The 23898-nt window shown below is 40.0% G+C and overlaps 1 protein-coding gene across 1 annotated transcript; it reads right to left on the bottom strand.

Moving 5' to 3' along the window:
- Positions 1-1682: 1682 nt before the first annotated feature.
- Positions 1683-16933, bottom strand: kctd2 (potassium channel tetramerization domain containing 2). Its single transcript, XM_030754587.1, has 6 exons — positions 16571-16933; positions 15012-15120; positions 14836-14927; positions 14593-14688; positions 12159-12284; positions 1683-6823 (listed from the first exon to the last, which is right to left on the bottom strand). Exons 1-6 carry the CDS (start codon positions 16931-16933, stop codon positions 6794-6796), a joined length of 816 nt encoding a protein of 271 aa, XP_030610447.1. The 3' UTR covers positions 1683-6793.
- Positions 16934-23898: the final 6965 nt, after the last annotated feature.

Below are 23898 nucleotides of genomic sequence, written 5' to 3'. Positions count from 1 at the left end.
CAGGTACGTCATGCTCATATTCCGCCAGATGTCCCGGAAGCTTCCTGTTCCTGTGTGGACGGGGACTGTGCTTATGACTCTTTTCCTGAGAAGCTTTATCCTTGGGAGTTGCCATGTTGTTGATCCAACCAATAAGCACATCCGGCTCGAAGGACCACTTGTAAGAGACTGTGTGCGTCTAATGTGTGCTGATTGCGGATCGCTCGTCAACTGAATCTTCCTCGGTCAGAAGGAATAGGCCAACTCCAGTGGTGCCGCTTAGAGGGTTTATTGAGGAGGCGATAGAAGCAGGTACATGGGAAATGATGAGGGTACAGAGGTTGTTGTAAGTATTTCTAGGTGCGTAAAGGTGTGCGTGTGTGGGTGTGTGTGTGTGTGGTCATCTGAAACAGAAAGCGAACAATAAAGTGTATATTAATAACCATATCAGTGGACTACAGCTTCACATGGATGCAGTATGAAAATGACCTGCAGTAGCACTGAAAATCCCATAGAGGGCAACATAACACCACACATGAATTATCGACTAAGTGCCGTATACGCCACGTGACGAAAATTATCAGAAAGTGAAATGAACGGTAAATCTAACAGTTGCTATTATAATCAGGGCATACTTGTCAAAATATAATACAGAACTTAAGTTATTGTCTTAAGTAAGCCAATGCAGAAGCAGTAGGCGGATAAGATACGAGGACAATTTTACCACCTGAGCTAATACCTAAAATAAACACCAATTTGGGTCAAAAAACTATACTTACATCATAAGAACGCACACAGCACTCATACACACAAGGTTAAAAGGGGATTGGCAGTGGATGGCGATTCCTGCTCCGTGGATGCTGTTCTCACGGCACTGAGCCCCACCGAAGCACACAAACCTGGCTACCTACGAGCGAGTAGAACTACAAAGTAAACAGGTGCATCATGGGTAACGTAGTGCCAAATGAGGGCACGGACTTTTAACAATTATAAATGATTATACCCAGTAAGAACCAGCAGCCTCCAGGAAACACTGTCATCTACTCAGGTAATATATGTTTCCTGTGCAACTGGTGGTTGTATCATGTCCAATATGTCAGAGATCTTGAACAATGTGCACATGACATCACATGAGAAACCTCAGTAGACTTCTATAGCAGAAGTCCATCTGCAACTACAAGGGTCACCCCCTGCTGGTCATTAAACAGAATGCAAATTTAAGGGACTTATGTACTCCGATGTCCAATGTCAACCCAACATCCAGACTCCACATATCCCAATCCAATTGAAGGGACACCCAGAAAAAATGCTGGCCTATGGAGTGCCCATTCTCCAAAACCCAAAGGATTTGCTGCCAAAGGCCCATTTCCAGAGACTGCTGGAAACCTGCTGTGGTCCTGTGTCCATGCCCAGACTAATCAGGACTGTTTTGTCATGAAGGAGACCTAGATAATACTAGTTAGGTGGTTTTAATGTTGTGGCCAATCGGTGCGTCTTAGGCTTGGTTTCTTACATCCAAATTGTTTAACATTTACAATAAATAAACGGATTATTTCTGCATGTAACATGATGGGACTGTAAACAGATAAACCCTTTGAAAACACAATTTTCTAAACTTCTCATTATGCTATTGTTAAAAACTTCACCTTGTTTAATTTTTTAAAAATCCACAAAGGAACCAATAAATAGTCAGTGAGCTACAGTTTAAAACAGACACATTTTATGATTAAAAACCAGACTGGGTTTTTGTTAAAATTGTTACATGTAAAGAAACATCGGTAGACAAAATTCAAAAAATATAAAATAAATAAAAGTGAAACAATCGATCAGACAAAATGTTTTGTTGGCTTCCAGACATTTCTCCACAGTCTCAGTTGACGATATTCACATTTGACATCAATACTGTTGATAAATGAACACAAAGTAAGTTAATAGGTGACATTATCAATACGTCTAAATGAGTGTACAAGTGTGCATGTCCACAAACGCATGCAGGTGTTTACAGATTAACTGGCAAAATGATCCATGAAATTTAAAAAAAACTTTTTTCTTTTCTTTTTTGTTGCGTGTTGACCTGCAGGTCGCATAAATGCTATTTAAACCAAGGTTTGGGGGGCTAGGTTGAAAGGTCTGCAGTCTTATCGGCTGGGTAATATGTGTTTAAAGCTAGCTATTCTTTCTACCGTTAAAGTTAAACCGACATGACAAAGATACAAAAATGACAAAGAAATGGAACTTGTGAGTAGAGAATATATCAAGTTGTAGACCAACTGTTCCACATAAGAAATCTACACCTACAAACCACAGAGCCATGCCTTCCCTCTGCTTCCCCCCACCATGCATCACATACAATTTGCACTAACACAGAGGTCAGACAAAATCCAGTATACGACATCTCTAGTACAATGCATGCTCTCATGTTTTCATGTGCCCGAACACTAGATATATATTTTTTGCAGATTTATTAACATTGCAGATTATTTGTAGAGTAACTAGTGCAGGTACAAGTAAAAACTAGTGGTTGAAAGTTGTCTTTCTTATTTAAAAAAAAAAAAAAAAAAAAAAAAAGGTGGTTTGGGTAATTATTTATTAATATTAGGTATACTGTAGAATTTATCTAGGTCAGATGTTCCCAACTTTTTTGGTTGCATATTTTTGTGGTTTGTACCCATTTCAAACAAAATATCTTATATGAAGAGTTTAATCCCTCAAGTAACACTAAGGAAAAATCAAATTAAGAGCTAACTTCAACATGCTAACACTTTCACAATAAAAAAAATGCTGATGTCACTGGTTTAACGTATGGCTAGCAGTTAACAATCTAAAAACTGCGGTTTTATCCTGTTTTAGTTTTTGCATTTTTTCTAATTCAGCTGAATTATAAAATAAATCTACAGCCTTACTAGTTATTACAAAATGTCAGTGTGGCTACCTCAGTGATAACATTAACATGCTAACACTTATAACGGTAAATAAATGATATAACTGGATTAACACAAAGCTGTTAATTAATAATAAACGCAATAATAAAAGCAATGACTGAGGAAAATCTAAAAGAAAAAAAAATCTGAAGTTGGGAACCACCAAACTATGCAACCATGATGAGACCAAACCAGGGCTCACAAGGATACATTAAGGGCTCTGAACATTGATTACAAATACCTAAAGTGGGACCTTTGTAGAGAGCTTCAGCATGCAAGTCAAGGAGAAAAGAAGCTGCTGCATTATGGCAAGTTTGAAGGGAAATCAATTTCCAAGTGCATTTCTGGAGTTTTACTAAGATATAAGCAGAAGAGGGAAACCTGCCTGGACTGGACCTCCTGTTGTCCACTCCACCAATAATGCCAACACACCACCACCACCACAGCAGATATTTTAAATCTCCAGGAGTGTAAGGGACTGTGGTTGGATTTAGCTCCAAAGCAATGGCACAAAGAAAGCAGCTGTTTGCAAATTTATATATAATAAAATAATGCCAAGGTTCAGTTTGGCTCACCTCTTACTGAAACACAGTAAAAACCAAGATAGACAGTGTACACATGATGCCTCAGGTAGGTGCCTCCTGGCGTTTTTTTTTTTTTTTTAAAGGTATGAGAGGCAGTTATGATAAGAGGGGAGTACAACTGTGCACAACACAGGTCAAAGGCACAACACTGGACACAGACGAAAGGAAAGAACATCCAAGGTGCTTTGAACGGGCCAAGAGAACAAGTGGGAAATAAAAGTGCTCCTGAATGACACGTTTGGGCATTTTTTAGCAGTACAAAGTCTGCTCATTATTCTGGTTTACAGAAGAAAACGGCACAACACACACTCAATACGGGTAAAAACCAGGGAGCATGATAACAGCAAAAGGTACCATTTTTTCCCCATTAAAATGCATTATTTTTCTTCATGCGTGGTACAACATAACTGCATCAAATAAATTCTTTACAAAGGATGGGTTATCAAAGGGGTCAATGTCAGTATAAGTGTCGTGAAAACTCCTCAGCTTGGACTGAGACATGAACAAAACGATTCTCAGTTCTCTTTCTGATATGTGTAAATATGGCTCAAACTTTGCATTAAGTTGCTCACATTAACAGGCTGCATTTACCCCAGATGGTGAAATGATTAGTCACTGACAGAATAAATAAATCTGAGTCACTGATGAAGCAGAAATACTAAAGAAAGCATTTTTTAAAAATATAAATGTGACTATAGAACTCATTTTGACAAGGCATGTGAACCCTTTTTATACTTCTGGATACTAGAAATGTTTGAAAATTGTTATTATGCGACGTTTGCAAATTAGAGATACACAGACTATATTAAATCCACACAAATATAAAAAAAGCACAGAAAATTAAAAATCAGTGGCAATTTCTGCTTGATAAATGACTTGGTATTCAGCTGTGGCAGATTAAAGGGGACCTACTGTGCTTTTCCTCTTTTTTGCTCATCTATATATGATTACGATACTGAAATCAGCATAATATACAAATAATCCCTGTGAGCCACAAGTTCAGCTTCATACAGCTTTTTCTACTTTTGACCCCGTATTATGTCAGTTGGTTTGACTATTCCTAATATGATCATCAGGAAGTTTTTCCCTTTATGAGGGGCAGCCAATCAGAATAAAGTCAGCTTCAAGTTTATATGGGACCTAAAACAGTTGCAGTTCGAGGATGAGCTGAGGGGCTGCACCAAGGCCCCATATAAGATAATAAGGATTATTCTGAAATGAGACTCATGCAAAGCTCAAGAATAAAAATCTAGAGCTGGAAATTAGCAGAACGGGTCCCCTTTCACTTTTCTGTCAACTGACAAATCACCATTTTAGCTCTAGTACATGCCAGTTGCATGTACAGATTAAAGCTTGACTTATACTCCTGAATTAAATCTATGCAGACGCTAAGCTGTTGTTAGCATTCATAGCTGTGCACTGGTGGGGTTTTTATGCCACTAATGTATTCCTCAAACAATGGCAAGTGAGACTGAGTTAATTATGTTGGATTTAGAGCTAATAAATATTAAATTTACTTAGTCAATACATGGATTGGTTGAGCTATGAAAACAAGAAAATGGCAGATGGCTACGTGGGCAGATTACCGGCTACTGCATTAGCATTGGAGAAAAGTAGAACACAATTACAATCCATAATGTGCGTTACCTTTGCAAAATCAGTATGATGTATTTACTACCAAGAAGCTGCTGTGGTCAGCATTGCCATGAAGTACAGTTACAGTTGGCGTGGAAGTATAAATCAAGCTTACATGTGATATTTTCCTTTTATTGCAGAACTATAAATGGGGGCAGCAATTGTGAAATCTGGCTTATACAAAGTATTTTTCTATGTTGTTGTAGTGTTTTTGAAAGTATCAAAAACAGCACAATCACATAGCAACTTAATGTTGAGCACAAGAACAACACACTTCAGCCAAACTCCTAAGGCTTCACTCTCGAGCTCCGAAAAACTGAAGTCACTTCCCATCATGCAGCGTCACTAACAGCGCGTAATATTCAGGTACCTCGGGACTTTAAGCATGAGCGGTACAGCGTAGCTTGCGCCACGGTTGCTACAAGTGCTGCAGAGTGTAAGACAACACAGTTGTTTGGGTGTGGCAACAAGAGGCAGCTGCAAAGTGAGCGAATATTGGCAAAGAGAATAGCACAAGGCCAGAGAGGGAAGGGTGTTTCAGGGTTTTGAGGCAGCATACAGACTGGCCACGGTCCAACCCCAGTCACGCCACGCTCGCTTGGACAAATGGCAATGACAGCAGTTTTCCTTGTCCCTAATTACAATTTTAAGATATGCAATAGATCAAAGTCGGATATTTAAGAGAAAAGTTACTGATGTTATCTTCTTTTTTTTGACGAACATTACAGAAAACGTGCAGCTGAAAAACTGGTGATGTTTCAGTCGTGAACAGAAAGCAGAGAGGCACTGCAAACACAAACTCACACCCGTGTTAGCGGGCAGGAAAACTGATATTTTCTCCATCACTTCAATCGAGTCAACCACCAGAATATGTGAATATATGACAACTATGATACAGAAATCAATAATTACACCACTTGCATTCAAATTTTCATATAATTTCATCATGTAGCCTATATAGATTTATATAGATTCCTCACATGCCTTGACAAATTGTACACTAGTGTAGGTAAGTCTTTTTTTTAGTCATTTGTTTTCTTTTTTTCTTACAGATCAAAAGGAGCCACTGGAGATTTCGTGGTTCACTGAAGAGATGCTGCTCCAGGTTAGCTCATGAGGAGCGATCGGTCCCTGCATCATCCACCTGTGACTGCTCTGTCTCGGCCTCCACCTGCAGAGGAGTCGATGCTTCCTCCGTCAGTCAGTGGAGTGTTTCCATTCCTTTATGTCTTTGAGAGTCCTGAGGAGGTTTCTGCTAAATCAACAGCCAAATGTGTAAGCCAAGAGGAAGTATCCTGTCTTATAACAGCGATGGAGATCCAAAATGAAGATGGAGATGATTTCTGGTAGCTCTGTCCATCCAACTGAGAGCAACAAGAGGCTACAATCAGCAGCGTAGCCTGCGCCTCTGTCACACTGCCCACTAAAAAGCTGTAACGTGGAAAACACCTGAACCTTTCACCTCTCTTTCGAAGTGGAGCAGAAGAAACAAGAAGATAAACCAGTGCTGGAGGACAGGGAAGGCGCCAGGCAGCCCCCGCTGTGGAAAGGCACACCAGAGGAGAAGGAAGTGGGCTGATGATGATGATGATAAAAAGGTGGCAGGAGATTGATGAAAAGTGAAGAAAATGTTCATGTGGTTGTTGCTCATAAATTGTTAAGTTCAGGATCTCTTCACATCCGCGAGCCTCGCTCTTGAAGGATCTGTGAAGGAACAAAAAAGGCAAACAAGGCATTTAAGAGAGAGCTTTTAAAAAGCACTTAAATATTTGAATTTTCAGGAATTTTTTGCAATAAAAAAAAATGAAGAAAAAAAAAAAATATTTTCAAGTGTTGATAGCAACCATGTTTTTTCAGAAGTTCCTCTCAGTACATGGATTAAATGATGATTGTACTGATAGGAAAAGTAGTGGTGTTTGGATTCATGCAGACAGCAGTCTGTAATATTTATTTCCTTCAGAAACTATATGCCACAAAGAGAGCGTCAGACAGACTGAAGGGTCTGTCTGAAGGGCTATTGATTATTTCAATAATCAAGTATTGATTATTCCATCGAGTAATTGGATAAGAAATCTTTTGTCTTATGAATGAGGAATAATAAATATTCAAAAGTGAAAAACACAGGCATTTTAAAATGAGCTGCTTATTTCTAAAATGGAACAATAGTTTAACTGCATTTCATTGTGTTTGTGTCATATTAAAATCAGATTTTAAAGAAATCATTTAAATGCAAAAATAAATAGGAAATACACACAACCTAAAATAAAATAGCCTTTACGGTCTTCTTGGAATTAGAAGAGGGAAAAAAAAAGCATTTTGTCTCCTGGATGAGGGAGATTTGTTGTGTGTGCGTGTGTTTTTGTGCATGCATGTGTGTGTACATGTGTGAGTTGTGTGCGTCTGCCTGTTTCTGTGTGCTAGTGAATAAGTGAGTATGCGTGCCTGTGAGCCTTTAAAGGAGCATGTGGTTAGTGTAATAAAGCAAAGTGAGCATATCAGCGTTCTCAGGTCTGTCCTGAGCTTTGAAGCGTTTCCTGCTGCAGAAACAGACGTTCTGATAGGTGTACATGTTAATAATTAATGTTAATAATAATTCAGCATCCAGCCTAACAGCACAGGGTCAGTAGCTCAGAGTTTTACTGGTCCACGTTTTACTGGCATGAGGGAAAAAAAAAAACAAAACACTTTTATTTTTATATTTTAAAATATAAATATAATAAAATTTATATAATTAATTAACGTTTATATGAACATAAATCTGAAATAATGATAAATAAATAATGATACTAAAGCTGTAGCTGGTGGCTGTAGCTCAGGAGGTAGCGCAGGTACTGATCGGAAGGTCAGCGGTTCGAATCCTGGCTACTCCAGGTTGCATGCCAATGTATCCTTGGGCAAGATACTTAACCCTAAATTGCTCTCCGACACAACTGTTGGAGTGTGAATGTGTGTGAATGGTAGGTAATAAAAAGCACTTCGCTTAGATAATCATGGAAGTGCTTGTATGAATGGGGTAAATGTAAACATGTTGTGTACGTGCTTTGAGTGTTTAGAAAAGTGTTATATAAGAACTAGTCCATTTAAAATAAATATGGTCTAGGACACCCACTGGCCCTTGCTTGCTGCAGGTATCACTGCATATACAGCAGGACGGCTGCTGTCAGACTGATTTAAACATGGTGTCAAACTGAGTTAACAGTTCGTCTGCATGTTTGAACTTCTATAGCTTTAATGTAGATTTTTTGCTGTGTGGATGGAGCAGCTGCAGAGGGCTCATTTCTTCACACTGGAGTTTGCTGATCAGGTGGTTTGATGAAGGATGCAGCCAGCATTCTAACCAACAAAGCTTTCCCTGGCGATCACAGAAACAACCGCTGCTGTTTTGGATGCTGTTGAGAAAACTGCATGGGCTTAATGCTGTCATTCTTTTTATTCACACGTGTGCTTCTAAATATGTTTGAACTGCAGGTCTATTTAGTCACTAATGTGGGTGAAACACTTGCGTTTACATGGTGAGCTCTACAGAGTCCAAACGAAGCCTCGAAGCAAAAAAAAATCTGCATTGTAATCAACTAATTCAATGAATCGTTGCAGTCCTATGGTAATCCAGTAAATATTTAAGCAGACAGACTGTGCGCTGCAGTGTTTCTACAGTATTTGTCTTCCTGTGTAACTTCCCACTCACTCATGAGTGCCGAGATTTTCTTTTACCCCAATTTATTTAAGCGGTAAAAAAGGAACATTATATTTCAGATACAGAATAGCCACTTTTCCCAGCATGGGTGCTTAACTGGAACAGCTCAGCCTTTCTTCCAATGGGCATTTTTCCTTCGAACTGAAAACTTTCCTTTATAAATAGATGATCACTCTAAAATGTACAGCTGAAAAGCTTGAAAGAAAAAAGTACAGTAAATTCCATAGAGTGTATCTAAAAGATCTTGGACACCATCTTTTATTGAACATGAAGAACTCTCTCAAAGATTTGTAAATCCAAATGTAGCCACAACTTAAATCTTATCCTGCTTTATCACCTGGTTTACTCTAAATTCAATTCAATTACTATATAGCCCCAAATCACAAGAGTCACCTCAAGGCACTTTACATTGTATGGTAAAGAAAGCGAGAAAACTGCAACAATCAGACAATCGCCTATGAGCAAGCACTTGGTGACAGCGAGAAAGAAAAACACCCTTTTAACAGGAAGAAACCTCCAGCAGATCCAGGCTCATGTCGGGGCAGTCATCTGCCACGACTGGTTGGGGTGAGGGAAGAACGGGACCACAATTTCCAAATGAGTGCCATGCTGGATGAAATAAGATTTGAAACTAGCGATTAACTTATTTGGAAAGTGCTCACTGAAGTCATAGCTCAAATGGGAAGTAGGAATCATTTTCGCAAAGACTTGTATACAATGAGACTGGAGGAGTGCCCCTGCTGGCCATTTGCGAGAATGCAGGCCTTTTGGCTTCACTTTCACAAGCCCAGAAATCATGTCCACGTTTAATAAAACAGTTTAAAATGAATATTTGGTCTGTAAATGCATTTTATACTCATGGACAATGAAAAACATACTCTCCTTGACAAACCAAACTGACTCAGTTCCATATCTCACACACAGTAAGTGTGAATGAAATCTGAGTCTTTCATTTGCTTTGATGGATATGATATGGTATTAAATGTCAATTTATAACCAAGGTGTTCTTGTTATCTAGACTGAAAATAATCTTACAGATTACTATAAGCACTCACTCCCACGCAGGTAAGAATTATGAAGACATGGAGAAAAACAAGTGATAAATTATTCAAACACACAACAGTGGCTCAGAACAGTTCAGAAGGTTCTCGACTTTTGTGGCATCCTGCCTCCCAGCACATGGACTATTTCTAGCTGAGCTGCACCTTATCCATGCAGTTATATTTAGCTGCTGCATTTGTTGCTGTTTCCACATTAAGTATTTAATACAGCACAATAAATCGAGCTAGAGTGAGTATAACATCTGAGCTTTCCACCAAGTCGAACTGTTTAGAAACTGCAGTAAGTCTGCTGTGACCAGTCTGGCAATAAATGGGTTATGGTTCAAATACTCAAATATTTTCATTAGGAAGGTTCCTAACTGAATCACGTGAGCTGGAAGTATATTAAACACTGAGAAAAGTAGCTTCAGTGCTACCTTTATTACCTCCTTTAGTAGGAGATACACTGGAACAACATCCTTTATTAAAGGAAAGGGCAAATAAATTAAAAAAAAAAAAAAAAGAAGGAAAGGGCATAATCCTGTCCCATTATTATTTAAAGCAACACACCATCATTGGCATGTAAATGTTCATTAAAAGTGTTTTACATGCCATAACCTGCTGATTCATTTGAGTTTAAGGTTTTCATTATTTAAGTTGGTTGCTGTATTGCTGCCTTTAGGAGTCTGCATGTTCTCCCTGTGTCTGTGTGGGTTTCCTCTGAGTACTCCAGTTTCCTCCCACAGTCCAAAGACATGTACTTAGTGGGGTTAGGTTAACTGGTGATTCTAAATTGCCCATAGGTGTGAATGTGAGTGTGAATGGTTGTCTGTGTCTCTGTGTTAGCCCTGCGACAGGCCGGTGTACCCAGCCTCTCGACCTATGACAGCTGGGATAGGCTCCAGCCCCCCCGCAACCCTGAACAGGATAAGTGGAAGAAAATGGATCTGTGGACTTCAGTCACAGAAAACCTTCATGAAGAGAGGAGTTACTCTGAATCATCTCTCCAGTGGGAATAGAAAATCTACCAGTCAAAAAATTCCATGTCATGAAATCTTTGTTTTAAACCCATCTCTCAGTACATCATTTTATTCCGTTAGACCCAAACATGTTCTGTGAGTAGTTGTCAGCTCTGGCTGACTGATGTTAGTTAATGCTGCAGCACTGTGTGTCCATGAGTGCATCACAGCCAATGACCACTGCAGATCTGCAGGCTGCACTCATCCAGGAATGGAGAGACAGGTGGAAAGGTGACTGCCTGCATCACATCCACAGAAAGCCGTACTTCCTATTGAATGTCTTGTATAACACATTTATTACACAGCTCCACCTTAAACATGGGCTTCTTAGTTTGATTAGGCTTAATTTGACACTTCAAAGGCTGTTTCACTCCCTTTTCTTTAGAATTACAAACTTGATAATGAAGTGATATTTTCTTTTATATGACCTGCAGGAAACACTTCATGGAGTAAAGCATCTCTTTGTAGACCATCTTTGGGACACTACACTGGGTTTAAACACAATAGACTCAAATCAACCACATGTGGTCACATTCTTAAGGAGTCTAGTGTAAGAGCAGATTCTCTGACATTTTTGAGGTCAAGAAAAAGTGATTATGCAAAAGAAGCAGGAAGCACAGTTGTCCCTCGCTATATTGCAGCTCACTTATTGCGGCTTTGCTGCATCGTGTTTTTTTGTTTGCTTTTTTTTAAAAAAAAAAATGTAAATGTATCGTGGAGTTTTTGCTATGTCGCGGGATTTTGGATCAATATAGAATTTTACATGTTGTTAAAATTACATAGGTTTAAGAGTGTAGACAGTGTTTAAGAGCATATGAAGTGTTTATAATAGAGTGGGAAAGATTTATAGGAGTGTGGGAAAGCCTGAAAATATATATAAATAATAAAATAAAAATAACACCACTACTTCGCGGATTTTCACCTATTGCGGGGGTCTCTGGAACGTAACCCCTGCGATAGGTGAGGGATCACTGTAGTTATTTGGACTATTTCACTACAGCCTTGATTCATAAAAAATACAACCTGGAGATATTTTTTATAAAATGCTTAGACATTGATTCAAACTGTCAGGCATGATACTTTTGGGCAGACAAATACAAATCTGGTGCTGTAATTCACACAATCAGTGAATGACATCAAAGATGCCAAGGACCCTCCACACGTATCCTTCAGCCTCTGTGGCACAGGGCGGTGGGATAATCCAGGCTTTAACATACAAACAGGATCTGCAGTTTTTGGCCCTGTCGTGAGATTTCCAGGCAGAACAGTACAAAACATTGGCTCACCTTGGCCTTCTCAGTGGGCTCGATGACAATGCCGTTAGTGGAGTTGTTGAGTTCCCGGGAAACTACACACAGAAATTCTGCCTGGTCCTCGTTGCCATAGTTATACGAGGAGCCGATGCTTATGAGCTGAGGGTTAAAAGAGACAGTTAGAGCCTCCACTCCAGAAACTTTCACACCCTACACGTCCAGTCTTACTAATGCTGGCACAGAAGAAATCATTTTATCAGTGGCTGATGTTTTAAAACTGTTCTCATAATACAAAATATCTTTTTTATATACACCTTAATTTAGGAACATAAATTTGTTGTACATCATGTATGTCTGTGTGTTTCACAGCAATTATAAACATCTGGAACACTAATCACTAATAACTAAAACACTAATCCAGCTTACATGCTATAGAAGAATCATAAATGATCATATTATTATGACCCAACCAAAGGACTTTTATTAAACTACAAACTACATTTTTGGTTGTTGTTGTTTTCCAAAAACTGCTGATTATGGCTAAAATAAAAATCATCAAACAAAGAAATTTTTATCATAAAAAAATAACTGAATGGGTTTTAAGGCCTTTGAGCTTTTCAACATTCAGCCTGGACAAAAGTGATACAACAGATAAACACAGCCTCTGATATCAGCAGATATTACCTGTCAGAAAGGCCAATACAGACTAATATCACTGTACCTATTTTTAGTGTCTTTATGAGCCCTGTTTTTTAAACTAGATCAAAGATGATGAACCTGCAGCTCGTGAACTCCTGTGGCTCTCCGTAGCTTTGACAAAAAATTTATATCAAGGTGGATTTTTTTTTTTATTTATCACTGATGAAAGAGTCTTTAAATTCTCCAGCTGTGAAAATTGGTTGTCATGGACTCCGTCTACCGCCTGCACCTTAATTCCTCTAGTTCTCAGTCCCCCAGGTATGCCTTCGAAACCAAAAGATACTAAAGTCACCAAGGAAGATAAGAAAAGCAGTGTGTGGACAGATTTGTCTGTTTCCACAGCAAATGCTGCTGCTTATGCCTCATTTATGGTTTTGTTGAGCACCAAATGTGACGTCACAATACCCCCATCACTGATTATGCTGGTGGGTGTGCTGGACTCACTGCAGTATTCTCCTGAATGAAGGAGAAGAATACTGCTGAAGCATACTGAAGCAGAGAGTTTTCTCCAGAAAGTCTTTCCAAGCAGCTGCAGCATCTCCCTCTGTATAAACTGATAAACTGAAAGCCCCTGCACTGATGTGCCGGACATAATCACACACCTGTGTCTGGGTTAGGCTTCAGTCCCACAGGGCTAGAGATCGGCTGGGTAAAATTGGCTCAAAGAGAAATAGAGTGCTGGACCAAGAACGTCCTTCTGACTGCTCTGGGTTCTGGGTTGCTGCACTTGCCCATTTGGAAGAGAGGGACTTGTCTGCAAACACTTGGAAACTGCTGGTGGAGTGGAAACTTGAAAAAGTGCCGTGCAAACTGGAAACAGAGACCATCGCTGTGCCGTTTGAAACATGTTGATTTGTGAGGCAAAATTTTACTGTGAAGAAAAACGTTCTCCATTTCTGATTTGCATCACACTTTAAGTTTCACGAGCACTCAGCCAGACGAGTCAGACTCAAACTTCAGGCAACAGTGGCAACCTAGGAGCAACCAAAGCAATCACATGGAGGTTCGTGGTGCAGCACCATGTTTATGACTTCACCAGGGATGGCAACCAACCACTCGCCAACTGGTCAGGGATTCCCTTAGCAACTGTAGGTTGTCAAGGAATTCACAAACCGGTCTCTAGGTGTGTGAGAATGAAGCCTTCCACTTAATCTGCACAAGTATGAGTAGAACTCCTGCAGAGCTTTATAGCATTTGTCTCAAAGTAGGCCTAAAAATGCTAATAGATCATTTTTCCTCCACTTCACAACTGTGAACAAATTTTGTTATTTTAGTTCTATAATTTCATAAATGCAATAAATATGGTATTTTTATAATCAAAAGTACCAAATAATCATAAATAGCCCTCTGTGGAGCAGTCACATGTGGTAAAGACTTTAATTATTTACAGCTATTAGTAATGTTAATGGGTTATTTATACCCGCCACCTTTATTATAAGGTTCAAAGATGTTTTAAGGCTCTACACAGATGTTTTGGAGGTCAAATAAAATTGGTAAAGGTTGATTAAATACACACCATATGACTATAAATTTAGTGGACAATACAATGTGGCACAGTCCCACTGAAGACACATTCAGGTCAACACCAAGAAAGCCCCTTTAGTAGCTGCATGATTAAAACGTTCCATCCCCAGTCCTTCGTGTTTGGAAATTAATACCTCAGTGCTGACATACATTTAAGGTCAACTGGAGCTTAAAACTGCAGCTTGGAAATGACTAAAGCATGAAATAAAGATCACATATTTTTTTAAAAAAATGTTTCCTGCACCTGCTCAAACTTCCAACCGTCCGACATGGTTGAGACCATCTGTGTGAGTTCCTCCTCTTGGCACTGTAGTACTCGATACACATGCTTCACGGGGCCCTGAGGGACACGGCAAAGACACACAGAGCGTTATTAACAAAGCATCAACAATCTGCACGCAGACAAACTTTTTTGTTTGAACACATTACAAGCTGTTTGGGTTCTATTTGAAAGTCAATTACAGAGACTTATTTTGGTTTTATGTACCTGAGACGTCCGATTCTCATTGTCCCGTATCCTCTCTTTCACCAGCCTCACCAGCGAGGCAATGTTGTAAAACTCGGCTTCCTCGAGAACACCTGAAACACAAATCAAATGAATGCATTATTTGGTGTCTCAGACGCTGTTCACTGACAGCACCGCGTTATGTTTTTGGTTTTTACCTTCTTCTGCCAGATTCTTATCCATGATCAGTTTTCCATGCCGAAGGTAATTCAGGATAGGGCCAAAGTACGTGGGGTCTCTGTCGATTAGGTAGGCTCCGGTCTCATCCTGTAAGAAGAATTCAGTTCAATTTTATTCATATAGTGTCAGTTCACAACAAACAGTAAAGTCCCCACAAGGGAGAAAACCAACAATCAGATGATCTTCTATGAGCAGCACTTGGTGACAGTGAGGAGGAAGAACTCCCTTTCAATAGAAACATCAGTACCAGACTCAGGGAGTAGCAACCATCTATCGTGACCAGCTGTTAACTTAAAATATAGTTCGTCTGTTTGTTTTAGATAGCGGGAGCTGCAGTCTAAAGCCTTCATTATACTTTCCATGTCTGCGAGTCCACTAGAGTCCATTTGGATCCAAGTGAGGTAAATTTCATCAGTCGGTGAGTGCGGGGGTCCATGTGGATGTCCACGTATCTGCCTGTTTTTTTGTCAACATGCTTGAACTTCAAAGAAGTAGAATTACTGACTACTTCCATCAGATCTTCAGCTTTCCGTGTCTGCAACGGAGTATAATCAAGGCTTGAGCAGAGTTGCCCTGACCTCCCTCTCCCTAGCCAACTCCTCCAGCTCTTCTGGGGGAACACAGAGGCTTTCCCAAGCCAGCAGAGAAACATTTCTCCAGCATGTCCTCCTGGTCTACTCCCAGCTGGATATACCTAAAATACCTCACCTAGGAGGCGTCCAGGTGGCATCCTAGTCAGATTCTGAACCACCAAAACATAAAATTCATTAACAAATGTCAAATCAAAAGTCAAAGGTAGAAACCTTACAAAATTCTGAGGAAAAACCCCAGTAATCAGATGATCCCCCATGACCAAGAACTCCCTTTTAACAGGAAGAAACCTCCAATGGCGCAGGCTAAGGGAGAAGCAGCCATCTGCTCCAACTGACTGGGTGATGAAAGAGAAAAAAGACAAAACACAAACGACAGGAGAGAATTTGTACCATAAATTAGCCATTCCTCTCGCCTCTTCCCTTATAAGTGTGCCTGTTTTTCTTGTACATTTACATTTTTTAAAAGAAATGTGTGCTTATTTTCTCATCAGTTTGCCAAATTTAGTCTTGTACATTTCCCTGTTTTTGTTGCTTATAACTTTCTTTTGGTAAATTTGTCAGTTTTTTCCTCATAAATTTCCCCATTTTTTTTGTAAATTTCTAAGTTTTTCACTCAAATTTCCTTGTTTTTTTTTTTTTTGTAAATTTGCATGGTTGTTAATTTAAATTCTTTTTTTCTTGTAAATAAGAACATTTTTTCCTAGTAAATTCTCTCGCTCTCTTTTTTAAATCTGAATTGTAGCCGTCATCGCCCGACGGCCTTTTGATTTTACTTTCAGTAACCCTCATACCCTCAGAGGGGTACTACTAAGGAAATGTATTTTGTATTTATACATATCATGTATTTTTTCCTTTACTTTTTTCAGTTATGCTGTTACAGCTTTTTGTTCCTTTGCTGTGTGAACCAGTCTTGTATATATTTGTTTTTCTGACATCCCAGTCACCTTGTCAGAGTCCAGGTCCGGGTCTTCCTGACACAGGCGGAACAGGAAAGATTTGGGGTCTCTGCACAGCGTCTGTTTGGTGGTGATGAAGTAGGTACCGCCGACGTTAAGCCGGACCCAGCGTGAGCCCGGCTTGTCCACCGGCTCGGACGGGGAGCTGGGATTGCTCTTCACCGGGAACCCGAACACCGACCTCCCGCCGCCGCCGCTGCAGCCCGACACCCCGCCCGGGCTGAGCTGGCTGCTCCGCGGCGGAACCATGAGAGTGGGCGACGCCAGGCGCACCGAGCCCCGGACGTCGCGGTGCTCGGGCTGCTCTATGGTGCCAGCACCACTCGGTTCCACAACATGCAGCTCAGCCATGTTTCCTCTCCGTCTGAAGAACCACTCGCACAGCCGCACGGTGAGCTAACGACACACTGCGGGGAAACAGCCTCCCTGAACCGCCTGGTAAACACACTGAGGATATTTTTCTCCCTCCGACGGGCCGCCTGCTCTCATCGGGGCGTTGCTGCTCGCACTCGACCGCCTCCACTTCCAGGCCCAAAGATTAGGACTCAGAAACGACTACGAGAGGCTGCAAGATGGGAGCAGCATCGCGTTTAACCGTTTCTCCAGAAGATAAATCGGTCATTCTCGTCTATTCAAACGTTAACCAGAGAAAGCCAATTCTTCCGGGTTGTAACGTGATTACTGTTTACTTCCGCCGTGTCATGGTTTTTCACAATAAAAGGGACCAGATGATCAAACACGGTTTTTACTGCACATGTAAAGAAACAAACAAACAAAACAAACTGGTGCTGACTGGTGAGACGTTTTGGCCTCCTCCCAAAGAAAAGTACCCACAAATCTGGAACAATAACTCTGACAGCACAAATATGAGGTTAAACCTAGAAAATGCGTTCAAATAATTATGAAAAAATAGAGTCCAAATGGAAGAAAAATTTTATTACTGAAGAGTACGTTTAATAACTTTAATAACCAAAACATAAACATTTAAATACAAATGAAAGTTTGGTAAATTAGAAGGATCTGATCTGGATTATTAACCATGATTCTGTGCAGTCCAGGAAAAAAGTATTCCTCATAATTGCTGAACTGCAGCAATAATTTCCAGTAATGGCGTTGTGTCCCATTTCAGTCTCTCACATGGTTGTGGATGAATTTTGGCTCACTCTTCTTCACAATGTTGCTTCAGTTCATTGAAATTTACAGACATTTATTTATGCACAGCCCTCTGAAGGTACCACCACAGCATCTCAGTCAGATTGAGGTCTATAGTGTTTTCTTTTTCAGTCGTTCTGTTTTAAATTTGCTGCTGTGCTTGGGATCATTGTCCTGTTGATGGCTTTTTCAACCAAACTTTAGTTGATGGTTAAAGTTGGCTTCACATTTGACTCCTGAATACTTTGGTACACAGGGGAGTTCATGGTTTACTCAGTGACTGCAGGCTGCCCGGGTCTAGTGGCTGTAAAACAAGCACAAATCATTACTCCTCCATCACCGTGCTGACAGTTGGTGTGAGCTGTTTGTGTTGACATCCTGTGATTGGTTTTCTCCAAATGTGCTGCTGTATATAATGTTCACACAACTCTACTGTGGTCTTGTCTGTCCAAAGGAAATTGTTCCAGAAAACTTGTGGTTCGTTCAGATGCAGCTTTGTAAATCTAAGCCCTGCTGCTCTTCTTAAAGAGACAGGGCTGTCTCCTAGCAGCCCTTCCAAATGAACCACATCTGTTCAGTCTGTTTCTAGTTGTGATGTCATGAACTTTAACTTTTAAAATGCTGACTAAGGCCTGCAGTCTGAGATGGAGCTCTTGGGTATTTTGCAGTTTCTCTGAGCGTTGAACAGTCAGACCTTGCGGTGACTTTGCTTCTGGGAAGTTTGTGGCATCATGTTAGCAAACACCTGAATGTTCCAGACCACCAAACTGCCCAAACTTCTGCTTATACAAGTGCTCACACTGGCTGATGACTAATTAGCAGCAGCTGGCTCAAATCCTAATGACACAGTACTTTCTGTACAGGGATCCTTTACATTAGAAGTTGTGAATTTCTCAGATGGTTTTTTATAGCTTAGATGATATGTGCAATTAATTAGAGAGGAGCAGATATTAACAAGGTGGGAAGTAGGTCAACAACAGGAAGCAAACTGACACAAAATAATAAGAAATACTTTCCAAACTGAATTAGAAACAAATATCAAAACTCAAAAGTCATGACGTTATATTCACTCCCACTCTATATGTTTAAGAAAGTTGTATCCAGGTAATGGTAAATGTAGATCATTTGTTTAAACATGACGTCAGATGAGTTTATTTCCCTTATTTGTGTTTAAACTTTGAGCTGAATTCTACTCCCAGTCTGTCAGTGTTTCAAACAATCAAGAGAAAAGAACTGAAGATGGAAAAACCACATGAACCACACAGGATTGAATGACCTTTAAGCAACAGTTCAGCTGTTTTATTTTTTTACTCTAACACAAAGGCATGGCTTGTTTTTCTGCTGGGATGGTTCATATTTTCCTGCTCACTCAGAAAACCAGCCTTCATGGAAATGGAGGTTTACTTTATGAGGTATGGATGAAGAACACCATGGGAGTGAGTGAGGCTCTCACAGCTCTCACAGCATTGGTGAAGGCATTAGCTTTGACTCGTTTATTGCCTGAAACCAGTCCGAATCTTCTCATTGCTCAACATTTGTGTGCAGGGAGCTCAACAGATCCCAACATAGCTGGGGTGAAGGCAGGAAGGATTATTAGTTTCAGATATGAAATAGTTTATTTCTTTATTATATTATTATGTTAAAGCTGCACATCTACATTCATTTTATAATATATCACCATTTTCCAACTGTCTGTTATACACAATAAGATGAAATATTCTCATTTATCCCAAAAGTTGGTAAATCTTTTTTGTTACAACAGCAAAAAAGTCAAAAACAGCTCAAATGATATATAATAGCTCAAAATAATAAATGCAAACAATTACACAAAAGAATAAGAGCAGATAAACAGAAAAAGAAGCTGAAAAAGCCCCAAAGAGCTCAACAAATAAAAATCAATATAAGATACAATCATGTATCTGCTATATAAATAAAATTGACTTGAAGTGAAGTGAACTGAATATGTGCATCTTAAACACATAGTATGAATTTTGATTTTATAATCCTTGAATCCATTTCTGCTGCTCACCCACATCAAGGTAATGTTTTTTAATTGATGGTATTAATGGAAACGAAGGGGTACCTAGTACACATGTGGGTCATTATTACTGTGAAACGTGTCTGAAATGGGTTAAACCCTGCAGGAAACTTTAGGAGATGATTAAATGTTGACATGTTGCTTTTGTCTTCTAGTTTCATTGAGAAGAAATCATCCTTTAAGTATGGCCAGGTATTGCTGATGAAGCAATATCTGATCCTGGTCACCTAGAGTATCTACTGCTGTCCCTCCAGAAGCTTCTACATCCAGCCCACCATGTGGACCATGGAGATACTGGTGTCTATCAGTGAGAGACTGAACATGACCCAGCAGGCTGTGATCTGTCTGCTGTGTCACTGTGAGGAATTAAATGTGTTTGCAAGGAAACAAATAGTGGAGGATAAGTTAGGGGCAGAGTGGACCACAGTAACCAATCATGTTTAAAGGATCAGATATGCACTAGTTTAAATGTGTTATTTATTTGGTCATCTTGGAGCTTGGTAAAAGGTTCGCATGAATTCTGGCACCATCCTGGTGTAAAGGAAGGAAAAGATGCAAACCAGAGGGTGGAGGAAGTCTCATGAAACTAGACAGGGTCAGGGTGAAGCTGATTTGATGCAGTTTATAACTTCAAGTAGGACACTTAAAAGATTCAAGGATCTCTGCTTCTGCATGAAAGTAATACAAACCCTAAAATTTGATCTGCTTCCAAACTGTCATCAGAAATTGTTTGAAATGTAAAAGACAATGAGACAGGAATGGTTTACAGGTGGAGGCCACTCACATTTTTCCCTCCTCATCATTTCTGATTGTTTTTCACTAGTTCTGCATTTGGCTAGGGTCAATGCCACTAATGGTAGCATGAGGTCATACCTGGACCCTACAGTGGTTGCACAGGTAGTCCAACTCCTCCGGGATGGCACATCAGTACGTGCCATTACCAGAAGGTTTGCTGTGTCTCCCAGCACAGTCTCAAGAGCATGGAGGAGATTCCAGGAGACAGACAGTTACTCTAGAAGAGCTGGACAGGACCGTAGAAGGTCCTTAACCCATCAGCAGGACCGGTATCTGCTCCTTTGTGCAACGAGGAACAGGATGAGCACTGCCAGAGCCACAAAATGACCTCCAGCAGCCACTGATGTGAATGTCTCTGACCAAACAATCAGAAACACATTTCATGAGGGTGTCAATATTTTTGATATGCAAAAATGATAAAGTTGTAAAAAAAAAAAAAGTCATTTCATTTCAAAGTCAGATCATTGTATTTTATAATAGACTTTTTCTTACACATTAACAAAAATGTTATACACTGCAGGGACCCACACCTTTATGTATTTTATAATATATCTTTGTTTTGTTATATGTGGAAGAAGATGGATGTCATGTTTATTGTATGTTTGAGAGTTATATATATATGTTTTCAAAGTTAAAAAACAAACAAACATGGTTTTGACCTTAAACACAGCACTCAGCTTCTTGACTGCGTGACGAGCACTCCAGCAGTGCTTGGAATACGATATCACTGATTAGAATATAAATACCATCAAACTGATGGCTAAAGAAGGTTTAATTGTTCAAATAACACATTATTTTATTTTAACATAGAAATAAATTGGAACCCTAAAGTGCTTTTCGAGCGTGATATTTCTGTGACTGAGACCTCTAAAGACCACAGAAAGTCCACAAGTGCTGACTGTCACAGTCACCGTACCAGCTGCTCTTACATAAGAGGTTTTCTACAATAAAAGTATCAAACCTAGTAATGCACAGCAGCTGCAGATAGAATGAGGATGAATGGTACAGGCCAAGAGGCAAAATGCTTTAACAACAAATTATTATTACCAGCAATATCACAAAACTGTTTTCTGATGAAGTGAAAGGCTTTCCCTGAAGGTGAAGTCACTCGTGGATGTTTTTAAAAACCACATACACTGTGATGGATGATGGGAATTTTTGCGCTGACCCTGGTATAGACATCTTAAAAATACACACAGAGCATTTTGTTTTTCATTTTGGTATGGTTATTTTAATTCAGTCCACTTCAGGTTTATTTATTTAGAGCCAAATCACTACAACAGGTATTTTCTAGGGTAAAGACCACACAGTATCACACAGAAAACCCCAACAATCACATCATCCTCTCTCTGAGGAAGCACTAAGCAACAGTGGGAAAGAAGAACTACTTTTTAACAGGAACAGACTTCCAGCAGAACCAGGCTTGGCGGGTGGGGGGCTGCCGCCACTGGTTGGGCAGATGTGATAAACTAATTAAGTGCTGTGGCTGTCTCTAGTGATGGGACTACCACGTTAAAATGTCAGGGTCCTGTATAATGCAACTACAATCATGATTAGTATAGACAGATACTTTATTGATCCCAAAGGACGGGAGCCGAAAATAGTTAAGCTTAACCTTCTTAACTTTTCCCATTCGTTCTCTATGGTAGTTCTTATCACTACGGATGTAATATATTTTTGGCCACAAGCGTGTTTTGGGGGGCGCTGTTTCCCCCTTTTCGATAAAAGTAAGGACATTTATTTTTCTTTGTTTCACTGAGAGCGTCGCGGTGATCGTGCCATCCCCCGAAATTATAATTGTTGTCAACAAAGAAATTTTGACCTCTCTAACGTAAGTCTGGCTCATATTTTGAAGAGGAAAACATTTATTTCCCCCCTAATACGACCGATCTTTCACATATAACTTTTTCATTGACAGGCTTCTTATCAACTTACTTTAGCTAATGTTAGCGCATTAAAGTGTCCATCAGTTCATTGTAAATATGTTGCTGCTGTCTGATGGAGGCCAGATTGGTGTATAAATATTGTACTATATTAGATTAATCTGACACAAAACCAGAAGATGGGACAGTGGGTAATATTAACCATGATATAAGTGGGATAACCCCAGACTAGACATTTTAATTTATTTCCATCCATGTCAGCTACTGCCAGCCACCTCTTAGGTAAGCACAGGTATGCCAGAGATGAGACTGCTGAAGAAATCAAGTGACTTATACCAGGACTGAAGAACTCTTAATGCCACTGTAACAAACCATAAACACTAATCAACTCTTTGTGTACAAATAGTAGGATGAAGGTGAAAGTGATCTTCCCAGGAAAAGTCAAAGTGTGCTTCAGGAAAGGACCAACTGGTTATCTAAGACAAGATCCCTCAGATGAAGCCAAGAGAATTAAAGACAACCCTGATCTCCAGGACAAGTCGGCCCCACAGAGCGAAGACAGCATTAAGGAAAATGCTCGCTCTGTTGTGTTCATGAGAGGGGGAGATGTGGCTGACAGACAGGAAGTGCTGGGAGAGTATGTGCTTCAGTTTGGAAAGTACAAGGGCAAGACTTTCAGGTGGCTGCTCGAGAACGATGTCGGCTATGTTTTATATACTTGATAAAGAAGGTTGAGCAAGAGGAGCTAGCTGGGCAATTTAAACCCGAGGGTCCCAAGAAGGACAGCCTCCTCTCACTTATTGAATATTGTAGAAGCTTCCAGGAAATAGAGGACCTCCTGAAGTATCTAGCTGAGAGGCCAGTGGAAGCTCCTGTAAGCAATGAAGATGACAACTTAGTAGGATTTGGGATTCATGCTAACAAGTCCTGGAGGGATGTTTGGGACAGCAGGGCAGATGGATATGCTGCATTCATCCCCCGGAGGCGGTGTGTACCAGGCAGCAAAATGTATCGGCTACAGCAGTACCTGACTCATAAAGAGAGGCAGGACCAGCACCTTACTCCATCCAGCCTTGCAGAATCTGCATCCAGATATCCAGGTTTGCTGATATTGCCTTTTGTGTATATTAAACCACATTAAAATGTGTAACTCTGGGAAGACACACAATGACATGTTACATGATTGGTTTTGTGGGTTTTTTTCTTTTCACAGAAATGGAGGATGATGAAGATTTGGAGAGAATGATGCTTTCCATATCCCCCTCCAAACTTCAAGGCCAGCTTAGTAAGAAAACAACCCTGACATACAGTAGGTACACACACACACACACACAAACACCCACACACACACACGCTGTTCATTCATAATTGTTCTTTTTCATTAGAAGTTGTGGAAGATGAAGAAATGGAGAGGAGGATGATGATGCCCACAGATCCAGGCCATCTGA

Source organism: Archocentrus centrarchus, chromosome 19, assembly GCF_007364275.1.
Source record: "Archocentrus centrarchus isolate MPI-CPG fArcCen1 chromosome 19, fArcCen1, whole genome shotgun sequence".
Classification (NCBI taxonomy): domain Eukaryota; kingdom Metazoa; phylum Chordata; class Actinopteri; order Cichliformes; family Cichlidae; genus Archocentrus; species Archocentrus centrarchus.
Note: the sequence above shows the minus strand (reverse complement) of the source record. Positions and strands in the feature narration are given on the sequence as shown.